Source organism: Astatotilapia calliptera, chromosome 4 (genome assembly GCF_964374335.1).
Source record: "Astatotilapia calliptera chromosome 4, fAstCal68.1, whole genome shotgun sequence".
NCBI lineage: Eukaryota > Metazoa > Chordata > Actinopteri > Cichliformes > Cichlidae > Astatotilapia > Astatotilapia calliptera.
The window spans coordinates 14733831-14758345 of record NC_137425.1 but is presented as its reverse complement, the minus strand read 5'-3'; the positions used below and the strand labels follow the sequence as shown (position 1 = coordinate 14758345).

The 24515-nt window shown below is 37.3% G+C and overlaps 2 protein-coding genes across 6 annotated transcripts; one reads left to right on the top strand and one right to left on the bottom strand.

Annotated features, from left to right (window-relative positions):
• Positions 1-1778: 1778 nt before the first annotated feature.
• On the bottom strand, positions 1779-21511 carry LOC113020775 (nuclear GTPase SLIP-GC-like). Of its 5 annotated transcripts, XM_080300283.1 has the most exons (24): positions 21107-21511; positions 18714-18795; positions 18441-18553; positions 18081-18110; positions 15921-15962; positions 15777-15815; positions 15330-15354; positions 15116-15187; positions 14755-14842; positions 14335-14551; positions 13980-14177; positions 12506-12712; positions 12240-12406; positions 6599-6656; positions 6433-6520; positions 6182-6303; positions 5792-5968; positions 5551-5699; positions 5342-5459; positions 5124-5232; positions 4908-5038; positions 4299-4386; positions 4130-4216; positions 1779-3265 (listed from the first exon to the last, which is right to left on the bottom strand). In XM_080300283.1, the coding sequence occupies exons 2-23, from the start codon at positions 18778-18780 to the stop codon at positions 4134-4136; spliced, it is 2388 nt and encodes a 795-aa protein (XP_080156409.1). In that variant the 5' UTR covers positions 18781-18795; positions 21107-21511; the 3' UTR covers positions 1779-3265; positions 4130-4133. The 5 variants fall into 5 exon arrangements, with proteins under 5 accessions (XP_080156409.1, XP_080156411.1, XP_080156412.1 ...); XM_080300285.1 differs by lacking the exon at positions 15777-15815; XM_080300286.1 differs by lacking the exon at positions 15921-15962.
• On the top strand, positions 18877-19960 carry LOC145428265 (uncharacterized). Its single transcript, XM_080300307.1, has 3 exons — positions 18877-19396; positions 19483-19600; positions 19732-19960. Exons 1-3 carry the CDS (start codon positions 19325-19327, stop codon positions 19890-19892), a joined length of 351 nt encoding a protein of 116 aa, XP_080156433.1. The 5' UTR covers positions 18877-19324; the 3' UTR covers positions 19893-19960.
• Positions 21512-24515: the final 3004 nt, after the last annotated feature.

The following is a 24515-nucleotide window of genomic DNA, read 5'->3' as shown; positions in this document are numbered from 1 at the left end:
TGATTTCTCCCTAAGATGGCAAACTGAAACACTCCAAGTTGGTGACTTTTGGAGATTTATTTCCCTGGATGATTGAGAATGCATCAAGACGAACACAAAAGGAAGTTCACAGCTTTTAGCAGCTCCCCCACCCCCTCAATCACACACCCCCACTCCCCTCCCTCCAGAATTCCCAGGTAACAACCTAATTTACATATGAATGACTAGCCAATTTAGCTTCCACTTGGCTGAAGCTAAAGCTTAGCTAAAAGCCTACCAGGCATTTGGCTGCTCTCCAGGTTTTAAAGGTATAAAGGTAGAAGCCTGGCAGTGCTACTGTTTTAACAGTAGCACTGCCAGGCTTCTAGGATAAGATGGGGCCTGATTATTTAAGACCTTGTATGTGAGGAGCAGGATTTTGAATTCAATTCTGGATTTAACAGGAAGCCAATGAAGGGAAGAAAATACAGGAGAAATCTGCTCTCTCTTTCTAGTCCCTGTCAGGACTCTTGCTGCAGCATTTTGGATTAGCTGAAGGCTTTTTGGGGAGTTTTTAGGACATCCTGATAATAATGAATTACAGTAGTCCAGCCTGGAAGTAATAAATGCATTAAGTAGTTTTTCAGCGTCACTCTGAGACAGGATATTTCTAGTTTTAGAGATACTGCACAAATGGAAGAAAGCAGTCCTACATATTTGTTTAATATGTGTATTGAAGGACATGTCCTGGTCAAAAATCACTCCAAGGTTCCTCACAGTGTTACTGGAGGCCAAGGTAATGCCATCCAGAGTAAAAATCTGGTTAGATACCATATTTCTTAGATATTCAATCTAACAACCTCAGTTTTATCACAAATCTTTACTACCAACTTTAATCCTCACAAATACTAAGAAAAATATAAATTGTCAATGTTATCTGTCAAAGTCGACAACCCAGCGACACACAACAAATAACATGCAACTGTTAAGTTTGACTTGCTGAATTATGCAGAGTGATAAAACTGATCTTATGACCACTGTAATGAATGACTGAAGCTTTTCCCAAACTTCTCAATGTGAAATTTTACAGGGAGGGAGAGAAACAACAGAATGGGATTCACAGAGCAAACCACATTTGGTAAGACGAAGGAAGGGGGTGTAACACATGTCCAAATTGTTAAATCATCTTCAGGCCTGGATGAGCCCATCCTCCTTTATCTCATTCCTCCCAAAATCAGTCTTAGGAATCTACATTAGAGTAGGTTAATTACATAAGTCGAATTCAAGGGCTTTTATTAAGCGATGATTATTATTAGTTGATTTTTCCTTTGCTCCTGTTAAATTTCTTTAATTTAATATTCTGCATTCAAAAAGTCTAAATTGTAGACATTGGTCTTTTAACCCTTTGTGAAACAGTAAATGTAAAGGTTATAAAAGGTAACTTTGGCCATAAAAGTTCATTATTGTGGAATTATAGAAGAGAGATGGAGGATTAAAGACTGGAGGATTGTATTTGACCTGTAAGGCCACTTAGACAAGAACCCTTTTTGACGAAGCAGGATCCACAATCATTTGACTTCTGGTTGATAAATGGTTTGTGGTTCAGTCTTTACAGTTCATAGATAATTTTGCTCTTTGTTACAAGCTACTGTGGTACTGCAAAATACTTTTTGGCAGGTAGCTTAGTTGTAGGGTCAGAAAAAAAACACAAGAACAAGGTTTGAAAAACCATGTTTCCATCTTACAACTATATAGAATCAATACAGAATAGAAACAACAGAAAACAATATGATATAATAACTAAAGTAGAAGGTGAGACATATTTTTGCTGCTGCTTTATTACTTATGACAACCAAAGAAACCATTGTATTACAGTAAATTAATATTTAGGTTAGAAATCTAAGTAAAATGGTATACATAAGACATGTGCTATAGAAGTTTAAGAATAAAACTGACAAATACATCACAAAAAAAATATTCAAATTTACTTAAATTGAATCCTTGAAACTGGAAAGAATCTGAATATCACAGTATCCCTGTGGTTTAAAGCACTAAAATATAAAATCAATGTTACAGATATAAAAAATCTGTAACATTGTAGTTCTACCGCTGTATAATTTTCTGTATAACTAGGGTCTACAAATAATGAACAAATACAACAAAATGGAGAAAATAGATATCAAAACATTTTTGCACAGAGTGCTGCCCTTTTGGTTTAGACCCTCACAATTAAAACCTTAAAAACCCTGGGAGGAATTCATGCTTAAAAATCTTCATCTATCCATTTTCTTCTGCTTATCCAATTCAGGGATGCTGGAGCCTTTCCCAGTTGTCAGGCGAGAGGCAGAGTACACCCTGAATAGGTTGCTAAGGTTATTACACTCAACTAAAACTAAACTAAAAACTGAGACTAGATATGAATATTTTAGTTAAACAAAATAAAAACAAACAACAGAAATGATTAAATGACCTCATTTGAAATACAAATCAGAGGAAATAGTTTTAGTTTCAGTATTTGTTAGTTTGGTAAAAATGTTATTACAATGTGCCTGACATGGTATTGATGGACATGTTTGAGACACTGGACATGTAACAAGACAAATGGGTAAACTGTTTTCAAAAAGTGAAACATTTCTATTGTTTCCACTGGTTTTCCTAAATTTTGTCTCATATTTCCACTAAATACAAAAGTAATTAAAAAAAAAAATTAACAGTAAGGCAAGGCAAGTTTATTTATATAGCACAATTCAACAACAAGGTGATTCAAAGTGCTTTACAGAGACATTAAAAAACAATAAAAAAGCATGATTTAAAATTGATTAAAAGAAAAAAACAGTAGATAAAATCAGAACGTAACAGTAATAAAAACCCAACTAAAACTAAACATTTTCAAACAATGAAAAATAAATTGAAATTGTAAGTCTTGAAACTAAACAGAAATGAAAAATAAAAATGAATGACAAAATACAAAACTAATAACACCAATTAACCTAACCCCCACGCATGTTTTTGGCCTGTGGGAAGAAGTTGGAGTACACAGAGAGCACCCACACAGACACAGGAAGAAAAAGCAAAGTCCACACAGAAAGGCCTCAAACTGGATTCAAACCCAGGAGCTTCTCTCAGTGAAGACTGAAAAATCTCATTTCATCAAATTCATTAAAAGTCAAACACAGCATTCAAAGACAGCAGGCAACACAACAGAAACGTCTGTGGTGATATCCGGAGACCTCGTGCTTTTGGTCAGTGTTCCCTCAGAGATGTTGAGTGGGTCATCAGGTTTCTGCTGTTACTGTGTGGAGTAAATCTGAAACATCCAGTAATAATAAGCACAAAGATTTTTAACACTCAGTTGCTCAGGCAAACAGTAAAATTGCCAGTGCTTACAGCTAGCTTTAAGATGTCTTGAAAGCTCCTCAGCCTAGAATAGAAAATCTTAATATCTGTTGTTTCTGTTACTGTTTGTGTAGAAAATCATTTTTGGAAACACTTTAACATGTTTGAGGTGACTCGGATGTAAAAAGGGTAAAATAACACAAATTATAAGTGGTGATATTATTCAAATACTTTGTCTGTGCACAGAAATAATTAATTCAGCATGTTTACCTCAGCTGTCAGTCTGATATGAGTCAATAAGTCACTTCTGTCCAAAGACTGTGGACAATATTCAGGGAAGTTTTTGAGCATGTCCTGAACGTTTATGTTGATAGTGCTGCTGTTTTCACAACTGTTAGCAGTTGTTTAGCAGCTGCTAGTAAACTTCTTTTAAAGTAAATCTAACATTATGGTGTCACACTTTAACACTTAGTGAAAAAAACTCTCATCCAACGTAAGAATATAATCAAACATTTTATCAGAGAGAAATGGGGTTGTTTAGGGCACCGGTGCATAACATTACCTGGCACCAATGTTAGATAAGAACCAGCTGGGTTTTTTTTTTTAGCTGAGATGATGAAAATACAAGCGGACAGCTTAAATGGCCATATGTAATTTAAAATGGCTATTTCGGATCTTTAAATTATGACAAAAGTTAATGTATATTTAGGTGCTTAGGATTGTCATCAGATTTCACCCCCTCTCTTTGAGAATTCACAGGAACTATTAAAGTAATTTAACACAAAATGGTTAATAATAATAATTCTGTGACATGAAATAACATTTAAATATTTACCTGGTTACTGTGATGTCATTTCTCCCTCTTGACTGCGCTTAACTTCATTGTAATGTTGCTGCACAGTTTCAAGATCCCCTGAAACATCTGAAAAACAAAAAATAAATAAAACATGCTTTGGCATTGTTCAACATACATGATTCACCTTTATAGCCTATATTTTCTTTACCTGGGAGACTCTCACTCAAAGTTGATGCCTTGAGTGAGTGTTTAATGGAGTGGTCCATGGTTTCCTCCAGTTCCTTACAGATGATCGTCTAATTAAACATCAGAGCTTTTATTACTTTTTCCAAAGTCAAATATTGAGGTTTAGAAACACCTGAAACATCTAAATTAATGTTTGTTTAGAGTGCTTGTGGCCAGTTTATACTTCAAACTCTTCAGTTCAACCCATCGTATCAGACTAAATCTTTGTAATGCTGAAAAATAAAAATATTAACAGCAGCCTCACTAATGTTTAGAGAGCAGGGGTGGGCAACTTCCAGGCTTCAAAGGCTGGTGTCATGTAGGTTTTAGATGTGTCCTTGATCCAACACAGCTGATTTAAATCGCTACATTACCTCCTCAACATGTCCTGAAGTTCTCCAGAGGCCTGGTAACAAACTAATCATTTGATTCAGCTGTGTTGACCCAGAGTGATATCTAAAACCTGCTGGACACCGGCCCTTGAGGCCTGGAGTTGCCTAGCCCTGGTTTAGAGAATGCTCAGACTGAGCCAAAGCACTCAAATACAGAAAAAACAATACTTGGTCTCATTGTATGTTATAATTTGACAAACCATCAGTTCATTCATCTTCTTCATCATGGTCTTTTTTGCATCCTCATACATGTTCCTATTTAAGGATACATGTGTCTCAATAGTCTTCCTCATTTTTTTCAGTGCATCAGTTCCAGAAATTTCTTGTGCGTCTACAAGAAAAGAATAAACTTTGTCAAAACATTTTTTTATGTACAATTGTGATTTATTACAGTGACAAGCTGACAATCTTCTTACCTTCATAGCACTTTTTCATGTTTTTCTCAATTGTCTCTGTTAGACTGTTGTAGATGATTTTCTTCCCCTTTAGGATTATTTTGTTGAGTTTTGCCTTAATTTTATCCTCCTTAAAAGCATCAAACATGGATGAGTTAATAAACAGAATTAGTATTTGTAGAGTGAATAGGTAAATTCTGCTATAATGGACTGACAAACTGGATAGTTTCATGTCGTACCTCTGTCTGGAGAAATATCAGCTGCAGTTTGACATCTTGGTATTTTTGAATCAGTGATTTTGTGTCAAGTGAAAATCTACTGATGACTCCACTGAAAGATCCGCCTTTAACATCATTTCTGAAAAAAAATGTTTCATGATGGCAGTATTGACAAGTTTGTTTTAATTATTTTAAGTATAGTGTACAGTTTAAAATGTGTTTATTCTTACGGGAAGGTCTTTCTGAATTTTTCATCAATCTTGTCAGTCAAGCATGAAGCTAACATTGTGTTGAGATTTATGTGTTCCCCTTTTTTTGTTTGGTGGATGCCGTCTTTTCTAACCACAGCCTGTAGTGTCTTGAAAAAACTAGGCTCTTGCTGAAACAAATTGGAAAACCATTTTAAAAACACATGCTCATATAAAGGTCAAAATCTGTTGCTATGATGTTAATTATAATTCAGATACATACATCACGGTCCAAAAAAAATTTCAGTCTTTCTTCAGAGGTTTTGGAATTTTTAACGCCTTCTGTAAGACATTGTTCAAAATCCTTGATCGCTTCATCAACTGCTCTTTTGACTTGATCAAGTTCTTCTCTCATGTTTTTCTCGAGAACTTTACATACATCATCTGCTTTTCCAACACCCTGAAATTAAAACAGTATATTTATTTTTTATTAAAGCAGTAATAACATAAATACAACTCTCTATTTTCATTCATCATTTTGAAATTTTTTTCAGTCAGTTCCTGTCAAAAAATCTTGATAACTAAAATCTTGTTAGGTGTCAGAGTTATGGAAACATTTGAAGTTATCAATTTGTCATTAATATATTGTTCCACACAGATAACTTGATCTCACCGCTTTGCTGCACCTGGCACCTTCAATCAAAGACAGAATCCCATAAGCTCCATTCACATAGTTTATTGTCTCAGAGTGGCAGTCGTTGAGATTTTGCAGGAAGTCTTGAAGTTTGGGTATTTCTGTAAATAAAAGTAATTTAATCTAGTAACTTCTTCCTGGTTTACATAGAGGGAAAATAAAACAAGATATGCATTGAATAAGATTGTTTTCTTTTAATCACAAAATATTCTGACATGCTTACAACCTACCATTGTCATCTTCTTTTACACGTTTTCTTTTCAGGAACTCAACAGCACTCACTGTGAACACTTTGAAACCTTTATCACTGAACTGCTCCTGAAATAATGTGTTTTAATTTTAATGAAGCTTTGCCTCGCCATTACAGAAAACTGTTTGAACATCTTTAAAACTCACACTCAGTTCCTGGAATTCGTTCATCACTTCTTTCTTGGTTTCCTTGTTGTGTGCAACTCTTAAATGGATAGAAAAGAAAACTGGACTCAACATATAGCTTAATCATACAGCAACACATCAAGAAAATAGCTGAGTTTGTCTTTCAAAGGATTTGCATGTTGAGTGCAAGATTCCTTTACCACTTCAAAAAGATGTGTCAATAAGATCAGCATAATTAAAGGACTGACCACTTCAGGCCCCGCTTTTCTGCCTTCTTTTTTTTTTCTTTTTTCTTTTTTTTTTGTGTCCCGTTTGGATCTTTAGCCATCAGAATTGTTGTCTTAAGGCCAAGAAAGATGCCAAGCGGATTTATTTTACCAAGTGGATCATCATGGCCTTGCCATATTGGTCCATTTGATTGACCTTTATTATAATTATGAATTTATTTTATTTTCAGTTCCTACAAACGGGACAGACATGACTGGGCGACAGGACAGGGAGAAAGAATGAAAGAAAGAGAGGGAGAGAAAGAAAACCAAAGGGGAGAAGAGACGGTGAGAAGGGGGGGAAGAAAAAAAACAAAACACCTGGGTCACCTGTATGGAGAAAAAAAACAGAAGAGAAAGCAAACAACAAAGAGCAACATAATAAAAAAAAACGGCACCATCACAATAAACTAGCTAGCAGTAGATATCAGTAGATACTAAGTAATAAATGATATTGTGCAGCACGCAAGATAGACAGCGCACAATGTGCTTCTTTTTATTTTCTGAAGGATCGTGCTTTCTATTATTCCTGACCTTTTTTTTTTTTTATTGTTTATGGTTTCATTCAATGGTAAATGGCCACATGCTTAAACAGATTCTGCAAACCAAAGTAGTTAAAGTAATAGTTCTGACTGCTAGTGAAAATAGTTTTATTTACAAATAACTCCCTCACTGAACTAACACAATTCCTCAAAATGTTTGTAAGTAAGTAAGTAAAATTTATTTATATAGCGCTTTTCACAGATAAAAATCACAAAGTGCTTTACAACACAGGAAATGGAAATATAAAAACAATATAACAGTAAATAAAACAATGTAAAACAATAAAACTATAAAAACAGCATAAGAAGAAATTAATCAAATGCTTTTCTAAATAAAAATGTCTTCAGCTGTTTCTTAAAAGAATCAATGGAGTCCGTGCAGCGAAGAGACAGTGGGAGAGAATTCCACAACCGTGGTGCCACAGTCTGAAAGGCCCGATCACCACGAGTTTTAAAACGAGTGCGCGGTACCACCAGCAGTCTCTGATCTAATGACCTTAAAGCCCGAGAAGATGAATGTGGTTTCAGCAGGTCAGATAAATGTACTCTCTGCTTATATTCCTTCATATTAAATATTTTTTAAATAACTTATTTTAACATTGCATTCAACAACAAACTTAAAGGGCCAAATTGCAATATATTTCTTCACGTCAATATACAGGCTGCAAGGGGGGGTGACGTGGGCCGCAAGTGGCCCCCGGGCCATGAGTTTGAGACCCTGTTCTGAAGTATAAAAGGACAACGCTTTGTGATTTTCTATAAAGTTATGTTTAGCTATGTGTATACCACGGCACCTTTTTGACAAACATGCTGAAAGTGGAAAATGAGAAACATGTCCCATGCTGTACTTGAACCCACAACCTTAGACAAACAGATCTAAACTGTTTCGCATTCGTTTTGTATCGTAGTGCTAAATCACTACAGATGTAATATACTTTTGTCCACTATGGTTTTCCGGCGCTATTTCAAGTCTGAGTTGCCACTTCTGGAGAAGAAATCAGATCTCAGAGCTCTGTCATCATTAACCACAGGTAAGAAAAAGGTTATCTGAAATAAGAGTAAACCTACAGAACGAATATGCAGCTGTGTTTTGAAGGGTTATCTGATTTATGACAGCTAGCGTCCATCATTTGGTTAAACAGTTGTGTCAGTTGTGCTGAAGTGACGAGCTAAATGATGAATGAACGGGAGGTTTCAGTTATTCGTGTTGCTGTCATGTTGTAATGGTAAATAAGCTGGGTGGGTTTCTGACAGTGTTGTGTTCATATCTTAGAACATTAGAAATGCTCACTGACAGAAATAGAGCACAGACCTGCTATTTTCATTTCTTTAAATAAAAATTTCATTCAAACACTTTTTTCTATATTCAAGTGTTTTATATCTAACATTCACACTAAGATAAATACATCAGATGGTCGGTTGCGCCGTGTGTCTGGCGACACTCTTGATGGAGGACATTGAATGACATCTATTAATTCGGAACCACGATAACAGAATTCTGGCTGACTGGAGCTGGCTCGGACCTGGCTTATTGAAGAACAAGAAGTGGCTACAGCTGTTCAAAGTCCCACAAGGCTGGCTGACATGATAGACGATGGGCAGGGCTGTGAGTACACAGACTGTGTTTATTGAACGCATTATGGATAAGATCTTGGAGAAGAAGATGATCAGCTGAACACGGAACACACACACACACACACGCATGTACACTGACACAGACCTACATTCACCCCCCCACCCCCTCCAAACGCCTTGGAAGTGTCTTCTATGTTGTGAGATGTGATGATTCATGTGCTATGTGCTGAGGTGTTTTTTTTTTCTGTGTCAAACTGATCTCCCTGTTGGAGCTCAGTCTGGGGAGTTCTTTTTTCTCCTCCCTAACCCCTTCCATTGTTATACCTCTCTGACCTGTCTTCCCCATGTGACGTAATGTATGTATGGTCGGAAGGGTAAGATGGCTCTGGCAAGGCTGGCAGCAACCCAATTTCCCTCGGGATGAATAAAGTATTATGTCAATGAAAAATTGTACTTAGTAGTCAGTATAAGCTTTTAATGATATAAGTTTACATGTGATAGAATACTGCATGATGACCTTTTTATTACTTAGAACTGATTGTTCTTTATAAAAACTTGTTCTGATATTTTTATCTGAATCTTCCCACAGCGATAGTAAGAAGCTCAACAAGCAGTTCTGACCTCTTACCAGGAAAAAGAGCTGCTTCCCACATTCCACCACACACACACACACACACACACACACACACACACACACACACACACACACACACACACACACACACCTACCAACATTCCACTGAACAAATGTATTCATTATTGTATTACTTTTCTCATGTATAAATAAAGACAAGTGCAAGAACAGAGCGCTGATCACAGGGCCCCCACTCTCGTGTGAGCGCTCTGTGACCGCCCTTGCAAGTAAAACCTGCAGCGTGTGTGTGTATCCACTCTCTGACTCTCAGCTGAAGAAGTGTCATTTAGAATAAATCTCTTGACATATTATCAATCAATCAAGAGCAAATCAGGGGTCAGCATCTTGCCCAAGGATACTTGCATGCAGACTTTCTTTACTGCCCTTCTAAATTATACCGTCTATACAGAGATGCTTCCTGGTGCAAAACAGTGTCCTTGCATACACCTAATAAACAACACAGGATTATCATGGTATTGTTACAACCCCCTCTGCTAGGGGACAGGGAGTGAAATAAAGGTTTTATTGCAAAATTCAAACAGAAAACCGACAGGGCCCCGTACTGCAGACCACTGGGCATATAACCAGCACAAAATTAACTAAACCTAAAACCTAAAGCTAACTAAGGCTAACCTCACGAGCAGTAACACCTCAAAAATCTACTCAAGCTAAGTTCAACCATAGTTAGGGGTTAACAAGCAGAGTTCAACACTATGAACAGTGTTTAGCGAGCAGGATATCATCTCAAATGTACTTCATGAAAGTATAGGTAATTAATGCAGAAACACAGCCCCAAGGGTGGTAACACTATATAATATAATTTACAAATAAACAAGACAATCAAATAAAATCATAAAGTAATGTGAAAAATTAATGTTACCTACATTATCTAAGTACAAACTGGTGTTTATCCTTTGATAATGTAACACAAGCTTTGTCCCTACCAGGCCTTGAACCTGTTCTCTGACGGTTCTGTGTAAGCAATCTTTTTTTATTTCATTGGCCGTTGCTGCATTCACACTGAATGCATTACAGCCAATACGCAATGGCCCCCCACAGAAAGAGTAGCAGTTTACCCACTAAACCTCTCAGTGAGACACATGACAAGCTAACAAACTGTAGATGAGCCTTGTGGTGAGTATTACCTCATAGGTGGGGCCCAGACTATGGTGAGACACAGACAAACCAGTACACAAATTATATTCAAATGAGGGATGCTGTAATAGAGTGAATTGTTGCCTTATGGCTTATAAACTGGGAAGTGAACGTGATATCGATGTGTTTTAAAAACTGTGGGGATCCCAAGAAGTTGTTCTACACATGTGTGGATTTTTGTTTGTGTAGAGCTTAAATTTAAGGTCACAAGTGCAAGTTAAAAAATGTTCTGTAAAAACTTTGCTCCAAAAGTGGTTGGTGAAATTAAACAGGGAGTGAATTTCCGGGTACTGTTTATAAGGCTGGGGAAACCTGCAGTAAGCTTTCGTCACGACGAAACATTTCTCCCACTGAAAACACTATGTCCAGTTGAACAGAATCAACTTTTGGGGATTAACTTACTTGGATGATTGAACATGTATCTAGATGTTAAAGAAAAAAAATTCACCTGAGGATTTGTGTGCCTCACACTAGCCTCATGCTAACTCTCCAATACACATGAATGGGGAGGGATTTGAGAGACAGAAAAACTGTAGAAATGAAGTGAAATAAATATCTTAGTTTTGCAGACAGTTCCTCTGGTCAATTTGGTGTAACAGTAGGGTCTAAGTCAAACGGTGTGGGAGAAATATGGCCTAAAAGAAGGAAAGTGATTCAAAGTCAATGTGACCCTATCAGCAGAAAAGAGGAATATTTCAGAAAGTGTATAAATTGTAAAAATCTGAATGGAAGCACGCAGCTCACAGACAAGCGACAAATGGTGTGAGACTAGTTAGCGGCTAAAGACATAGATTAATAATAAACAAAAATGGCTGCTGCTTTACAATGATCCAATGAAAATACAAATAAGCAAAATGGCCACTGACATTAACATCCATGGCACAATTTATTCTTTAACATGCAATTGGAACACCTTAAGTCTTTTCAAAAAAAAAAAAAAAAAAATCCCTGCCCTTGAAATAACAACAAAGGAATAACTAGAGAACACATTTCCTAAAGAAAACTCAAGTGTGAATGTGGATAGCTGAATTGTTTGAGATGAAATGTCATAACTTCTGAACCTTTGGTTGGAAAAATATCCATTGAGCTGAAATACACCGAACCATTCATCTGAAAGTCAAAGTGCAGAATTGCTGAAAGCTGAAGTTCACAAAGTCTAAATTTTCTTTTGTCATTTAATCAGCTTATTCTGTTCAGCTACTTTCAAACTCTGAAACTACTTCTTCAGTGTGAACTTCTGCTCTCATGTGAATGAGTTGGTGTATTCAGTGTACACACTGGTGTACAAGACTAAGTAATTATAAAAATTCAACTCAAACGATTCAGCTGTCAGCATTCACACTGAATTTTCTTCAAGAAATGCATTCTCTAGTAAACTGGTACTATCTTAGTCTTGATAATAGTATGTGTCTTTAATATGATTTTTGATATCAGTTATTGAGTACTTTTGCCAACACATTCAGCACTGTGTGGTTTGGTAATTCACTTACCGATCATCTGCAGGATCAGACTTGGTGCAGATAAAGTGGATTTGCTGACATTGACCACCATTTCCAATGAGGCCATGTGCACTTTTTAGGATCTCCCAGGCTTCAACTTCTGATGCTGCTCGAGTAATTTCAGCCACTATCCACACAGTAGAACAATCTACAACAATCTGAAAGAGAATCATAGAATGTCAATTTTAAATAATTACACAAAACAATGTTCAGACAACACAGGACAAAACAAGATGCAGTGGATGTGAATAAAATACCTGTTTCCACATTTCGTTCCTGCTCTTGTTACGATCACCATTTCCAGGAAGGTCCACAAGTGTGACATGCTGGAGGAGCTCATTGTGTGGCACCCTGACAGTCACACTTTTCACTAGTGGCCAAAACCACTGCTGTGCTTTAGATCCATCTTCCTGCTTTGGTCCACCCTTTGTGTATATACGAAGTTTTTGAGATAGCTCTTGAGCCTGCAATAAATGAAATAAATACGATAATGCAAGACACGTAACCTGTACAATCACTGAACGTGTCTTCAAATTGGATTAAAGAAGTAGTGCAACGTAAAATATGACTGAAGAGCAACGATAACGTGTAGTGAGTATTGTAGCTTTTAGTGATACTATACCTGAATACGTACCTATACCTAACTGAATTTCTAAAACTTACAATTACAGTAAATTAGGAGCAGAAAACCCAAAATACAGCACAGGCTAATGTAAGTATGTACAACCATATGTACACTCTTGACCTCAGGAGCTAATACTGACATCTTTAGGATGAAAAACTTTTTGAAAGCTTTTCTCATACCATCTATCCATAACATGACTTTTTGTTTGTTTCAAATCCTCTAAATCCATTTCAGTGGAACTCAAATTTGTTTGTTTTTTTCTCCTTTTTTAAAGCTATTCCTTGATGAACTTGCTGAGTTGCACAGCGACTATCACTCATTCTGTTAAAAAACTAAAAAACAAAAAGAATTAGAACCTGCCCTGGTACATTTGGTTGTCATTTTATGGATTTGGAGGTGTGATAAATAAAAATGTTCTCAGTTACAAATCCACTAAACTTGCAGTTAAATTAGTCCAATTTCTATAGAGTCGGCCGAGAGTAAATTATGTCAGTCCTCGCAAACTGAAAACATAAATACTTTCTCAAAGAATGCATTATTTAGAGTTTCTGAGCTTACTGTGTCACATTCCAAAGATTTCTTCATGGAGTTTAAAATTTCTGGAATATGTCTGAAATGCTTTTCTTCAATGAGGTTTTTGTTTTTCCACTCTCTGAGTGCTCAGATAAAGTAGAAAAGGTCTATATAAGAATCAGTCTTCCCTATTTAAGTAGGATGGCAGGACCTGACAAGGGAGCTCAGTGTGCTGAGCTGCAGGAGGCAGCTGGAAAACATTGTAAATAAACATTCACATTTTTGTTTCTGTCTTTGGTCCTTTGATCACATCTAGTTTTCAAACTGGTCAAAAGCAGCACTGAGGTTTGATAAGGCAAGAAAAGATTTGTTTTGTGATTTTGGTCTGTAGCACTTATCAAAGATGCATTATATTCTACTCTGCTTCTATTTTTTTTTCTTTCTTCATTTTTTTAATAACAGTTAAAGCCCAATTTGCATAGAGTAGGCCGTCTATAAATTATATCAATTTCAGACTTTGCAAACAAATTTCACTCAGTAAAACAAGAAACATTCTAAGTAATAGTAAGTAATAGAATAGCATTTGACCTTACTGTGTCACAATTCAAAGATTTCCTCTTGGACGCTAGAAATTCTGGAATATTTTTGAAATACTTTGGTTCTATAAGGTTTTCAGGGGATTTGTCTTTCCATTCATCTCCATACAGGGCTGACAGCTTTTTAACCATGTCCCGATAGTCATCATCACCTTTCTTGTAAGTTTTCAGTGACCATAATTCATCATGCCACTCCTAAAACAAGATAAAAACAAAAACAATCTTTGGGTTTTCTTAAATGTCATGCAGACTAACTAGAAATTATAATTATTATAATTATGTATTATATAATTATTATATACATACTTATATATACATATACTGTGAAAAATAAACATTCATTTTATTGTACCTCTTCTTTAATGAACTCAATTTCCGCTTCATACTTTAAGCTACGTGTGTTAGCCTCCACTTTAATCACGACTGAGGTGCATGCGCTGATACTTCCAGTGGGCAAAAGATTCTTCTCATCAATGATGGCATTGATTAACGAGCTCTTTCCAGCCCCAGTTCTTCCAAAGACACCAACAAGCTCTCTCTTGTTAATCTCTAAATCACTGATTTTATTCCTATGGAACAAGAGTTTAAATGTGAGTTAATTTATTCAACAATGAAATGTATCGCAAAATTAGAAAGCCATCTCTTTGTGAACACCTTGTGTATATGATTTCCGTTCACCAGAATAGTCTTACAAAAGACATCTGGATCTCATATAAATAAAGCTTCATTATACCTTAAGTAAAAGGTCTTACTTAAATGTTTATATACCCACTTTATAAAAGCACCAAGTTCTTCTTTGTCGTTTATTTGGTCCTTGATTTGTTTCATTATGCGTTTCACTTCAGACAATATTCTGGTGTCTGTCAAAGTGAAAGTAAAGAAGTGTTTAGCAGGAATTATGAACCATTATAAACACACAATGTGATACACTGATATCCAAAAAGGGTAATGTATCAGGTTCTTATGGACCACTTACCAAGTACTTATGGCACAAGTTGATTGTTCAATGTTTGATTTGAAATAAGAAAAATTTAATATAGTACCTCAGATACCAGCAAACTGATGATAAAGTTTTTTCCTGCTATACAAGAAAAATTTCATTGGATATGTTGTTTAGAAACAAAGAAAAATACCTGAGTCACAACGTCTTTTAGCTGCTGGGAAACATTTGAGGGACTCAGCCTGAAGATCCGACTTTCGCTTTCCTAAGCCACAAAAAAATATCCGTTTGTTGGCTGGGTCTCTCTCGATATCCAAACTTAAGCTCAATGGAATCATTTAGTCAAAATAAAAATATTTCTGCTTTGAAAGATGAATATCAGATGTAATAGATAGTATATATCTTACCTTTGGAACTTGTGGATGGCAAAACCTGAGGATGAATATCAGCTATACAGATCACTATTTGCATTGGCATTGTTCGTTAACAACATTTAAAGGACACTAACATACAAGTTTTACAATCAACAAACGTAAATGCAGTGATTTTTTTTATTAGCCAGCAGACTGATGAAAAATAAATTATAATAACCTTCGTCTTAGTAAACATTGGTGATACTATGAGGCAATTCTTTCGCATAATTAAGTCCCAGTCACAAAGAGCTATAGAGACGGTTGGCAAACCTCCTAGTTAGGGCAAAATGTATATTCCGCAACTCCCTATGAATTAAGTTTTTAGATTCAGTCATTTATTGGCTTCTGTAGAGAGTGGTCAGTCTCTATAAACCAGAGAATGGAGCTTTACTTTGTATCAGGCAGTTGGCCCAAATGTCTGAAGTTCAGTATAATCCTTACCTGACCCACATCAGCTGCTTCTTCATGCTCCTGTTCAAGCTGCAGATAAAAAGTGCAAAGCAGTGTTTAATATTAAGCTCTTAAACATGTATTTGTCATGTGGACATTAAATCTGAAGGGGGAAAAAAACTGTTTTTAACTTACTTGGAAAAAAACAATTGGTTCCTGATTTGAGTTTTGTTCTTCCTATCACAATCAAAACAATTAAAATCTACATTAGTTAAGAATTAATACAATTAAATATAATTACTGCCAGTGAAACATTGTCACCAGTGGGTCACTTGGTGTTTGCTTTCTGCATTAGAGTATGACTTCTTGTTCCAACACACAGTGGTGTTTTTGTGTAGCTTATCTGGGTAGCCAATTTAATTAAAAACTTATAACGTATTTCAAGGTGTAATCTTCAACCATTCACTCAGGAACACAGAATTGGAGACTCGACTTCACACCCTTAAACATCCCGTAGCTAGCCAGGCCCCTTTAGCCGGGGCACAGCCGAAGGTAGTGTAGGCTCCATTGGCTTCCTCTGGCAGATTGTCCCGAGCAGTCGGGGAAACAAGATGACTGGGTGACAATAGGGCTGCCACGATTAGTCGACTAGTCACGATTACGTCGACTATTAAAATTGTTGACGACTGATTTAATAGTCGACACGTCGTTTGAAGCTTTGTAAGATCCCAAAAGACGCAGGAATGAGTAGTAGGATTTAAGAGTGTAATAACGGACTGAAACAGAAGATGGCAGCACTGCATGTACAAGGATGCCAGCTGCCGTTAAACCCCGAAGAAGAAGAAGTAGCTGTGTCCCAGAATTCATAGCGCGACCCAGCTCAGTTTCCAACAATGGCAGCAGCTAGTTAGTGTTAACATTACTCTTATTATTCTTTCTGGGTCACAAAATAAACGTTTAACATATTTTCAGGCAAGAATGTAGCTGTGTAAACCTCAAATGTCTGCTCAGTTTATCAAGACAACACATATTTTCAAAAGCGCTCCAACGTTTTCGGAGGCGTCTGTTACCCACTAGCTCGATAGCTAGCTGGGGTTCAAGGCTCACTAGAGCCCGTGAGAACACTGGACTCCCGGCAAATCGTTTTCAAACCCACCACCGTCTTTCGCTACTCAGGTTAAACATGATATATAAGTCATTTAGATAACTTAAAAATATTATTGTTTGGCCTTTTTTTAGTATTTTATTTGTTCCTGAGTAAATCAGTTTGGCTGAGATTAAAGTTATAGTTTTTACACAGCTGAATAAAAGTCAAGCAGACAGCTGATTATCAGAAGTGTGAGATGCTCGAGAATATACTCCGGTGTCCCGTTATATTTTAGATAGCAAGGAGTTTATTAAACTTCACCGAAACAATCTGCAAATTTCATTAAAATTTAACAAACTATCATCTTGTCTTTATTTTTAGTTACCACATACCTTAAACACTTAAAGCTGTAAGCTAATGATAGTTATATAAGAGCAGATGCTGCTGGTGCAATAAGCTTGTACGTTTTATGTCCAATGGATGCATGATCTGATTAGTTGACTAATCGCAAAAATAATCGGTGACTAGTCGACTATCAAAATAATCGTTTGTGGCAGCCCTAGGTGACAATGAGGAGGAAGCCCCTGGTACACCACCAACCCATTCATGTGTCTAATTGTTTTTCCCTACTTGGCGACACACCCGCAGGGGATCAAACTCTGGTAATTGGTGATTCTGTTCTGAGACATGTAAAGCTAGAGACATCAGTCAAGATGGCCTGAACAGGCGACAGTGAGGGAAATTTAAAACTGCTGGCTAAGGGTAAACATAAATTCAGTAAAATTGTAATTTACGTTGGCAATACTGACATCCGGTTATGTCAATCAAAGGTCACTAAAATTAATATTCAATCGGTATGTAACCCTATAGGCCAGCGGTCCCCAACCTTTTTTGCGCCACGGACCGGTTTATGCCCGACAATATTTTCACGGACCGCCCTTTAAGGTGTTGCGGATAAATCCAACAAAATAAAACTAGTACCGGTACCGGAAAAAAAAGAAAATTTATTCATAACACGCGTGAAAAGACCAAGGAAAACCGAGTAAACGATAAAAACGATAACAAAATAATGCTGAAAACCGATAAAAACCCTGAAAACTATACATTTCACACCTGAGCCTCAACTCTCGCGGCCCGGTACCAAACGACTCATGGACCGGTACCGGTCCGAGGCCCGGGGGATGGGCCCGCAGCTATAGGCAACAGAATGAAACTCTATTTTGTCTCAGGTAGTTGGCCCAATGTCTGAAATTCATTATAATCCTTACCTGAACCAAACCAGCTGCTTCTTCATGCTCCTGTTTACCATGCAGATAAAAAGTGCAAAGCCAAATAAAATACTGAGCACTTAAACATGTATTAAAAATTGTATTTCTCGTATAGATACTAAATCTCAAGGAAACAAAATAGTTTGTAACTTAATTGAAAAGAAGTGACTATTTCTTGATTTGTGTTTATTTCTTTCTAGCACCACCAAAACATTGTAAATCCATATTAGTGAAGAATTAAAAAAAAATTATGCTACATATTGTTACTGCCAGTACATTTTTTTTAATATCAAGATAGTTCTAACAAAAATTAAACCTCTGTACACTAAAATAAAAATGATTGTCAAAGAAATCAATTACCTTTAACAGCTTGAGGTTATTCTTGAATATCACTCTTGGTCCAGCTTTTGGGATCAAAATATCAATTTCTCGATCATCTAGATAATACAGACTTTCCGCATTGATTTGTTCATCTGTAATTAAAAGTAAAATTGAAGAGATAAAGATTATTCTCAACTTGCTTCAGAAATTCTCGCTAATGAGTGAAAAAGCAATCCGCACAGTTCTATAAGCTGTTTTACAGTTAACAGATCAAATAATAATCAATATCTGTCAATCAGATCAATACTTTACCTTTAAATTTCTCCACCCAATCACTTAGGCCCCATTCAAGCAGTGTGTTTCTTACGAAATCATCCATGACCAAGAAATGAAACTGAAATATAAAATGCAATATTTAACCAGACAGCACTGCTTTAAAGATTAGACATCATGATCAACTTTAATCCTTTAATGCATACAGAATACAATAGAACTTTATTTGTATAGCACATTCAAAACCAGCGGTACACCAAAGTGTTTTACAGTAATACAATAATTTAAAGAAAGGAAACTAACGGAATAAATACACCAACAGGCGGAGAGCACTAATTAGTAGTGATGGGACGTTCTGTATCGAGGCTTCGGAGCGTGTGTCGAGTAATGGAGGGGGCGTTTCCGCGAAGCGCGTATCGAGGCTTGCTTCATTTATGGGAGGAGCTGAAAATGATGACGTCCGAAGCCTCGCTGCCCGGCTGTACCACGTGACTGGTTCATGAAGTGGTTCGAACTTTGCCGCGAGCTATGACAGCGATATAAACCCCTCAGACTTCATTCAAAAATGTGGGTGTTTGATGGAGAGTTGCGGTTAGTGTGAGTTTGGAGACCGTTTGGAGGTTTATGAGAGTGAGGAAAGTCAGGAGAGAATGGAGCCAGCTAAGAAGAGGAGGATGTCCTCCCCTGTGAGGGAACATTTTGATTTTATTCCTCCCAACAAGGTATGTAAATTTCTACAGAAGATGTATTTTCATGATACTGATGGTGCAATACAATTTATGTTAAGCTGTCTTTACTTTTGTACAAGGTGAAGTGTTTGCTATGTGCCAGGGAGCTGGGATATAACAACAACACCTCATCCATGCTTAGGCACTACAGAGCTTTGCATGAGAATAAGGGGAACACCGATTGTGGAGCAAGACCAGGTGAGCCATCAAATGCAATGATAATATAGGATGCAGTAATGTTACTAAATGATATAACAATATTATACAACTGTAATAAGTTACGTGTGTGATATTTATATTTGTGCTTTGTCTTTATTGTCTTTCCTCAGGAGAACAATCTCAAATAGATGAAGACCTGGTCAGCATGGTGATTGAGGACTCACAGCCATTTAGCATTGTGGAGGACAAAGGATTCAAAAGATTTGTTAAATCATTAAATCCTAGCTATGTTCTCCCCACTAAAAAGGTCGTAAAAGCAGTGAAAATTTAGTTTTTACAGAATAAAATGTGAACAGGCAGGACTGAGGCTCAAAGCCTCAGTGTGTAGCTGTCCATACCTCAACGTTACAAAAGCACAACCACTGTCCACACCCCAACCACACCTCACCTCACAGTAAATGATCATTTCCATTTCAAGCATTTCCAAATAATCATTTCCCATACTGCCACTATAAATATACACAGTATACTGCCATCACTACAATATACATGTTTTACACACTCCTTTTGTTGTTGACATTTACAGGCTGTGTGCAAAATGCCACACTCTTCAAATTCATGCCAGCTATTATTTTTACGTCCAGTAGGTGTCCTGCTAGAGCAAATGAAGCTTCATGAAGCTTCGCGTTGGGGTGAACCAATTGGATGAAAAGCTTCAGTGCTTCATGGGGCTTCATCTGCCCATCACTACTAATTAGCTGCAGCGCAGTGAAAATATGCAAAAGAAAATACAAACACAACTCGACTAGGAGATTATTCAGCAATAAAATAAAATAAAATCATTAAAACTACATAAAAGAACATTTGCAGGATACAAATACTAACTAGGGAAGGCTAAATTGAATAAAAAGGTTTTCAACCGCGATTTAAAAGATTGAACTGATTCAGACTCAGGAATAGCAAAATAGGAAGATTATTTCAGAGTTTGGGTGCAGCTATGGCAAAAGCGCGATCCCCTCTGGTCTTCAACCGCGCCCTAGGTTGCACTAAGAGCAACAGGCCCATCTACTAGGAGTGTACAAGCTGCGAAGTTTAACAAGATAGCTGGGAGCAATGTTATTTATAATTTTAAAGGTAACCAATAGTCATTTAAAATCAATACGGTATTTGATGGGAAGCCAATGAAGGTCAGCGAGGATAGGGGTGATAGAATCAAACCTGCCAGTTCCAGTTAAGAGGCGTGCAGCCGCATTTTTAACAAGCCGAAGTCTGCGGAGAAGGGGATTGGAGGCCAAAATAGAGGGAGTTACAGTAGTCTAATCTAGATGCAATAAAGGCATGGATAAATTTCTCAAGGTCCTTACTGGGTATATAAGGCTTGGCCTTGGCAATTTGGCGTAATTGGTAAAAGCTAGATTTAACTACAGTGGAGACTTTGTTTGTTTGTCAACTTTAAAAGAACTGTCCAAGTGCGCCATCGTCGCACTCTCATACATCATCAGAGACACTGATATTAAATTCAGATTAAAAGTTTAAACTGCTCACCTTTTGTTAGAAGTAATGCTGGAAAAGGCTGGTGAAGAAAGCAGTGAGACACAAACAGGAAACAGGCGGAAAAAATAAAAATCGAGCAAAAAGCAAAGTCCACAAATGGATAAGGTTAAAATCAAACTGGAACTGTGTGGCTCAGACTGCACTATTGCAACTGCAATATAATAGAAGTTTACATATACATATAATAGAAAGGTAAACCCAACATGAATAAGGCGGGAGCAGGAAAAGCAGAACGGAGAACCGAGAAAGGCAGGAAGAGGAGGTGTTTGTGCAGCGCAGATGGGAGTGGGTGGCAGATGGGTAACCTGCCTCAGAGGAAGTGGGGTTTTTTTTTTTTGTTTGTTTGTTTGTTTAAAATCAATCAATGGGATTAAAGTTTACAGACGCATTTTCATCTATACTTAAAATACACTGAAAAAAAAAACATTAAAAAAGGGAGAAAAATACTTTCAGCTGTTCCCTTTTTCACAAGAGCTCATCACAACAGACACAAGAATTTGTGCTGCTAACCAGAATCAAATCAGGGATCTTTCACTTCTTAGGCAAACAGAAAAATAACTATATTATGGAGCCACTAACATTAAGTTGCCAAACTACATTAAGGTTCTTAGATTAAAAATATCAACATAGGTTTTATTATCTGCTGCCACATTGTACTGATAATAAAGGCGTGAAACAATGTTGGGTGATGAAGACTTTTTTTAAAAAGTTCTTTATTATTACTATTCGTTTCATTTCAGCGTTATTTATAGATCACCAAATTGCAACAACAACAGCCTCAAGGCTCCTTATATTGCAAGGTGGCCCTACAATAATACACACAGAGAAAAACCCAACAATCATATGACCCCCTATGAGCAAGCACTTAGGCAACAGTGGGAAGGAAAAACTCCCTTTTAACAGGAAGAAATATCTGGCAGAACCAGGCTCCAGGAGGAGCGACCATCTGCTGCGACTAGTTGGGGTGAGAGAACGAAGACAGGATAAAGACATGCTGTGGAAGAGAGACAGAGATTAATAACAGGTACAATTCAATGCAGAGAGGTCTATTAACACATAGTGGGTGAGAAAGGTGACTGAAGAAGAAATACTCAATGCACCATGGGAATCCCCCAGTAGCATAACTAAGATTCAGGGTCACCTGGTCCAGCCCTAACTATATGCTTTAGCAAAAAGGAAAGTTTTAAGCCTAATGTTAAAAGAAGAGTTAGTGTCTGTCTCCCAAATCCAAACTGGAAGCTGGTTCTATATTGTGGGGCCTGAAAACTGAAGGCTCTGCCTCCCATTCTACTTTTAAATAATACTTTTAATATTTTAAATACTCTAGGAACAACAAGTAAGCCTGCAGTGTGAGAGCGAAGTGCTATACTACAAGGTCATTAAGATAAGATGGGGCCTGATTATTTAAGACCTTGTATGTGAGGAGCAGGATTTTGAATTCAATTCTGTATTTAACAGGGAGCTATTATACCAATATAATGGGTATAATTTAGGACATCCTGATAATAATGAATTACAGTAGTCCAGCCTAGAAGTAATAAATGCATGAACTAGTTTTTCAGCATCACTCTGAGACAGGATATTTCTAGTTTTAGAGCACAGGTGTCGAACTCCAGGCCTTGAGGGTCAGTGTCCTGCACGCAGTGGCGGTCCTAGCCTGTTTGGCACCCTGGGCGAACATTCCCTCTGACACATAAAACTTTAATGTATTGTTTGGAGTTTAGTCCTGTTACTGTTACTATTTTTACCATTTCTTCTTGGAGCAACTGTAACCCACATAATTTCCTTAGGAATTAATAAAGTATTCTGATTCTGATTGTTTCAGGATGACCTGCCATTATCCAATGACACATCTGCTTACCTGTATCTTTTGCTCGTTTCTCCTCTTCTTTTCTCTTTTTCTAAACTGAGCACCTGATGGCTTTGAACTTTTCTTGTCCATCTTGGTTTTAATTTTGCACTCCAGTATGAACACCCATTCCCCAACCCGAGGATCACCACAACATAATCTAATAGACCTACACCTTAGTTCACAGATTCACTTTGTCTAAGGTGTATTTCTGGGATTTCACACAACCCAGGATTCAAATCATGAATAATGGGCTTGGATTTACATCATTATGAATTAAATGTGCTCTGGAAGTAGCCGCCCCTGCCCTTTCGACGGGTTGTGTGTCAGACTTTAAATCATCAAACTATAAAATATAAATTTTAAATTGTTATTGATCCCTTTACCCCCAGTCCTAAAGTGTATATTTATTTTCTTACTCTTCTTATATTTATTGTTTGTTTACTTGCACGGCTGTAACTGGAGCCTCGTCGTCTCGTCTCTCTATATACTGGACTGTAGCGGAGATGACAATAAAGTTTACTTTGACTTCAGCAGCAAGCAGGCGCGCCGAGGGTTCTCGCGCTCACTTTCAATTTCGAAAAGACATCGGTGCAAATTATAAATCTGTGTCATAATGTCTGGTGTTTTCGTGTTTGTTGGTTTTTTTTTTATTTTGTTTTATTTTGCGAGCTGGTTATTAGATGCTGCTCCAGCCGGTCAGAGAATCCCCCGCCGCCCCGCCCTCTCCTCTCTGTGCCACAAGCAGCAGGCGCACCTCGCAAACGGAGGGCGCCCTTACTCCCGCAAATGGGCGATAGTAAACCCCAGTATGCGCTGGCATGACGTCGGGGCAGAATGAGTACGGACAATTTTTATTTTATTTTTTATTTTGCCGATGCCCGTGATGCCGCCCCGGGCAACCGCCTGTGTCGCCCGTATCAACAACCGCTACTGCCTGCAGGTTTTAGATGTTTCCTTGATCCAACACAGCTGATTGAATGGCTAAATGGCCTCAACATGTCTTGAAGTTCTCAAGAAGCCTGTTAATGAACTCATCATGTGATTCAGGTGTGTTGACCCAGGGTGAGATCTGAAACCTGCAGGACACCGGCCCTCAAGGCCTGGAGTTCGACACCCCTGTTTTAGAGATATTGCGCAAATGGAAGAAAGCAGCCCTACATATTTGTTTAATATGTGCATTGAAGAACATATCCTGGTCAAAAATCACTCCAAGGTTCCTCACAGTGTTAGTGGAAGTGAAGATAATGCCATCCAGAGTAAAAATCTGGTTAGGTGCCATATTTCTAAGATATTCAGGGCCGAAAACAACAACCTCAGTCTGAAATCTTTACTACCATTTTTAATCCTTACAAATACTAATAAAAATATAAATTGTAAATGTTCTCTGTCATAGTTAACAGCCCACCCTCGAACAACAAATAATATGCAACTGTAAAGTTTGACTTGCTGAATTATGGTGTATACCTGATAAATTCACTGACAATTAAAGCAAAAAGAATTGATAAATCGTGGCTCTAATTTGTTGCTGAATCAGTGTTTGTGTTTTTA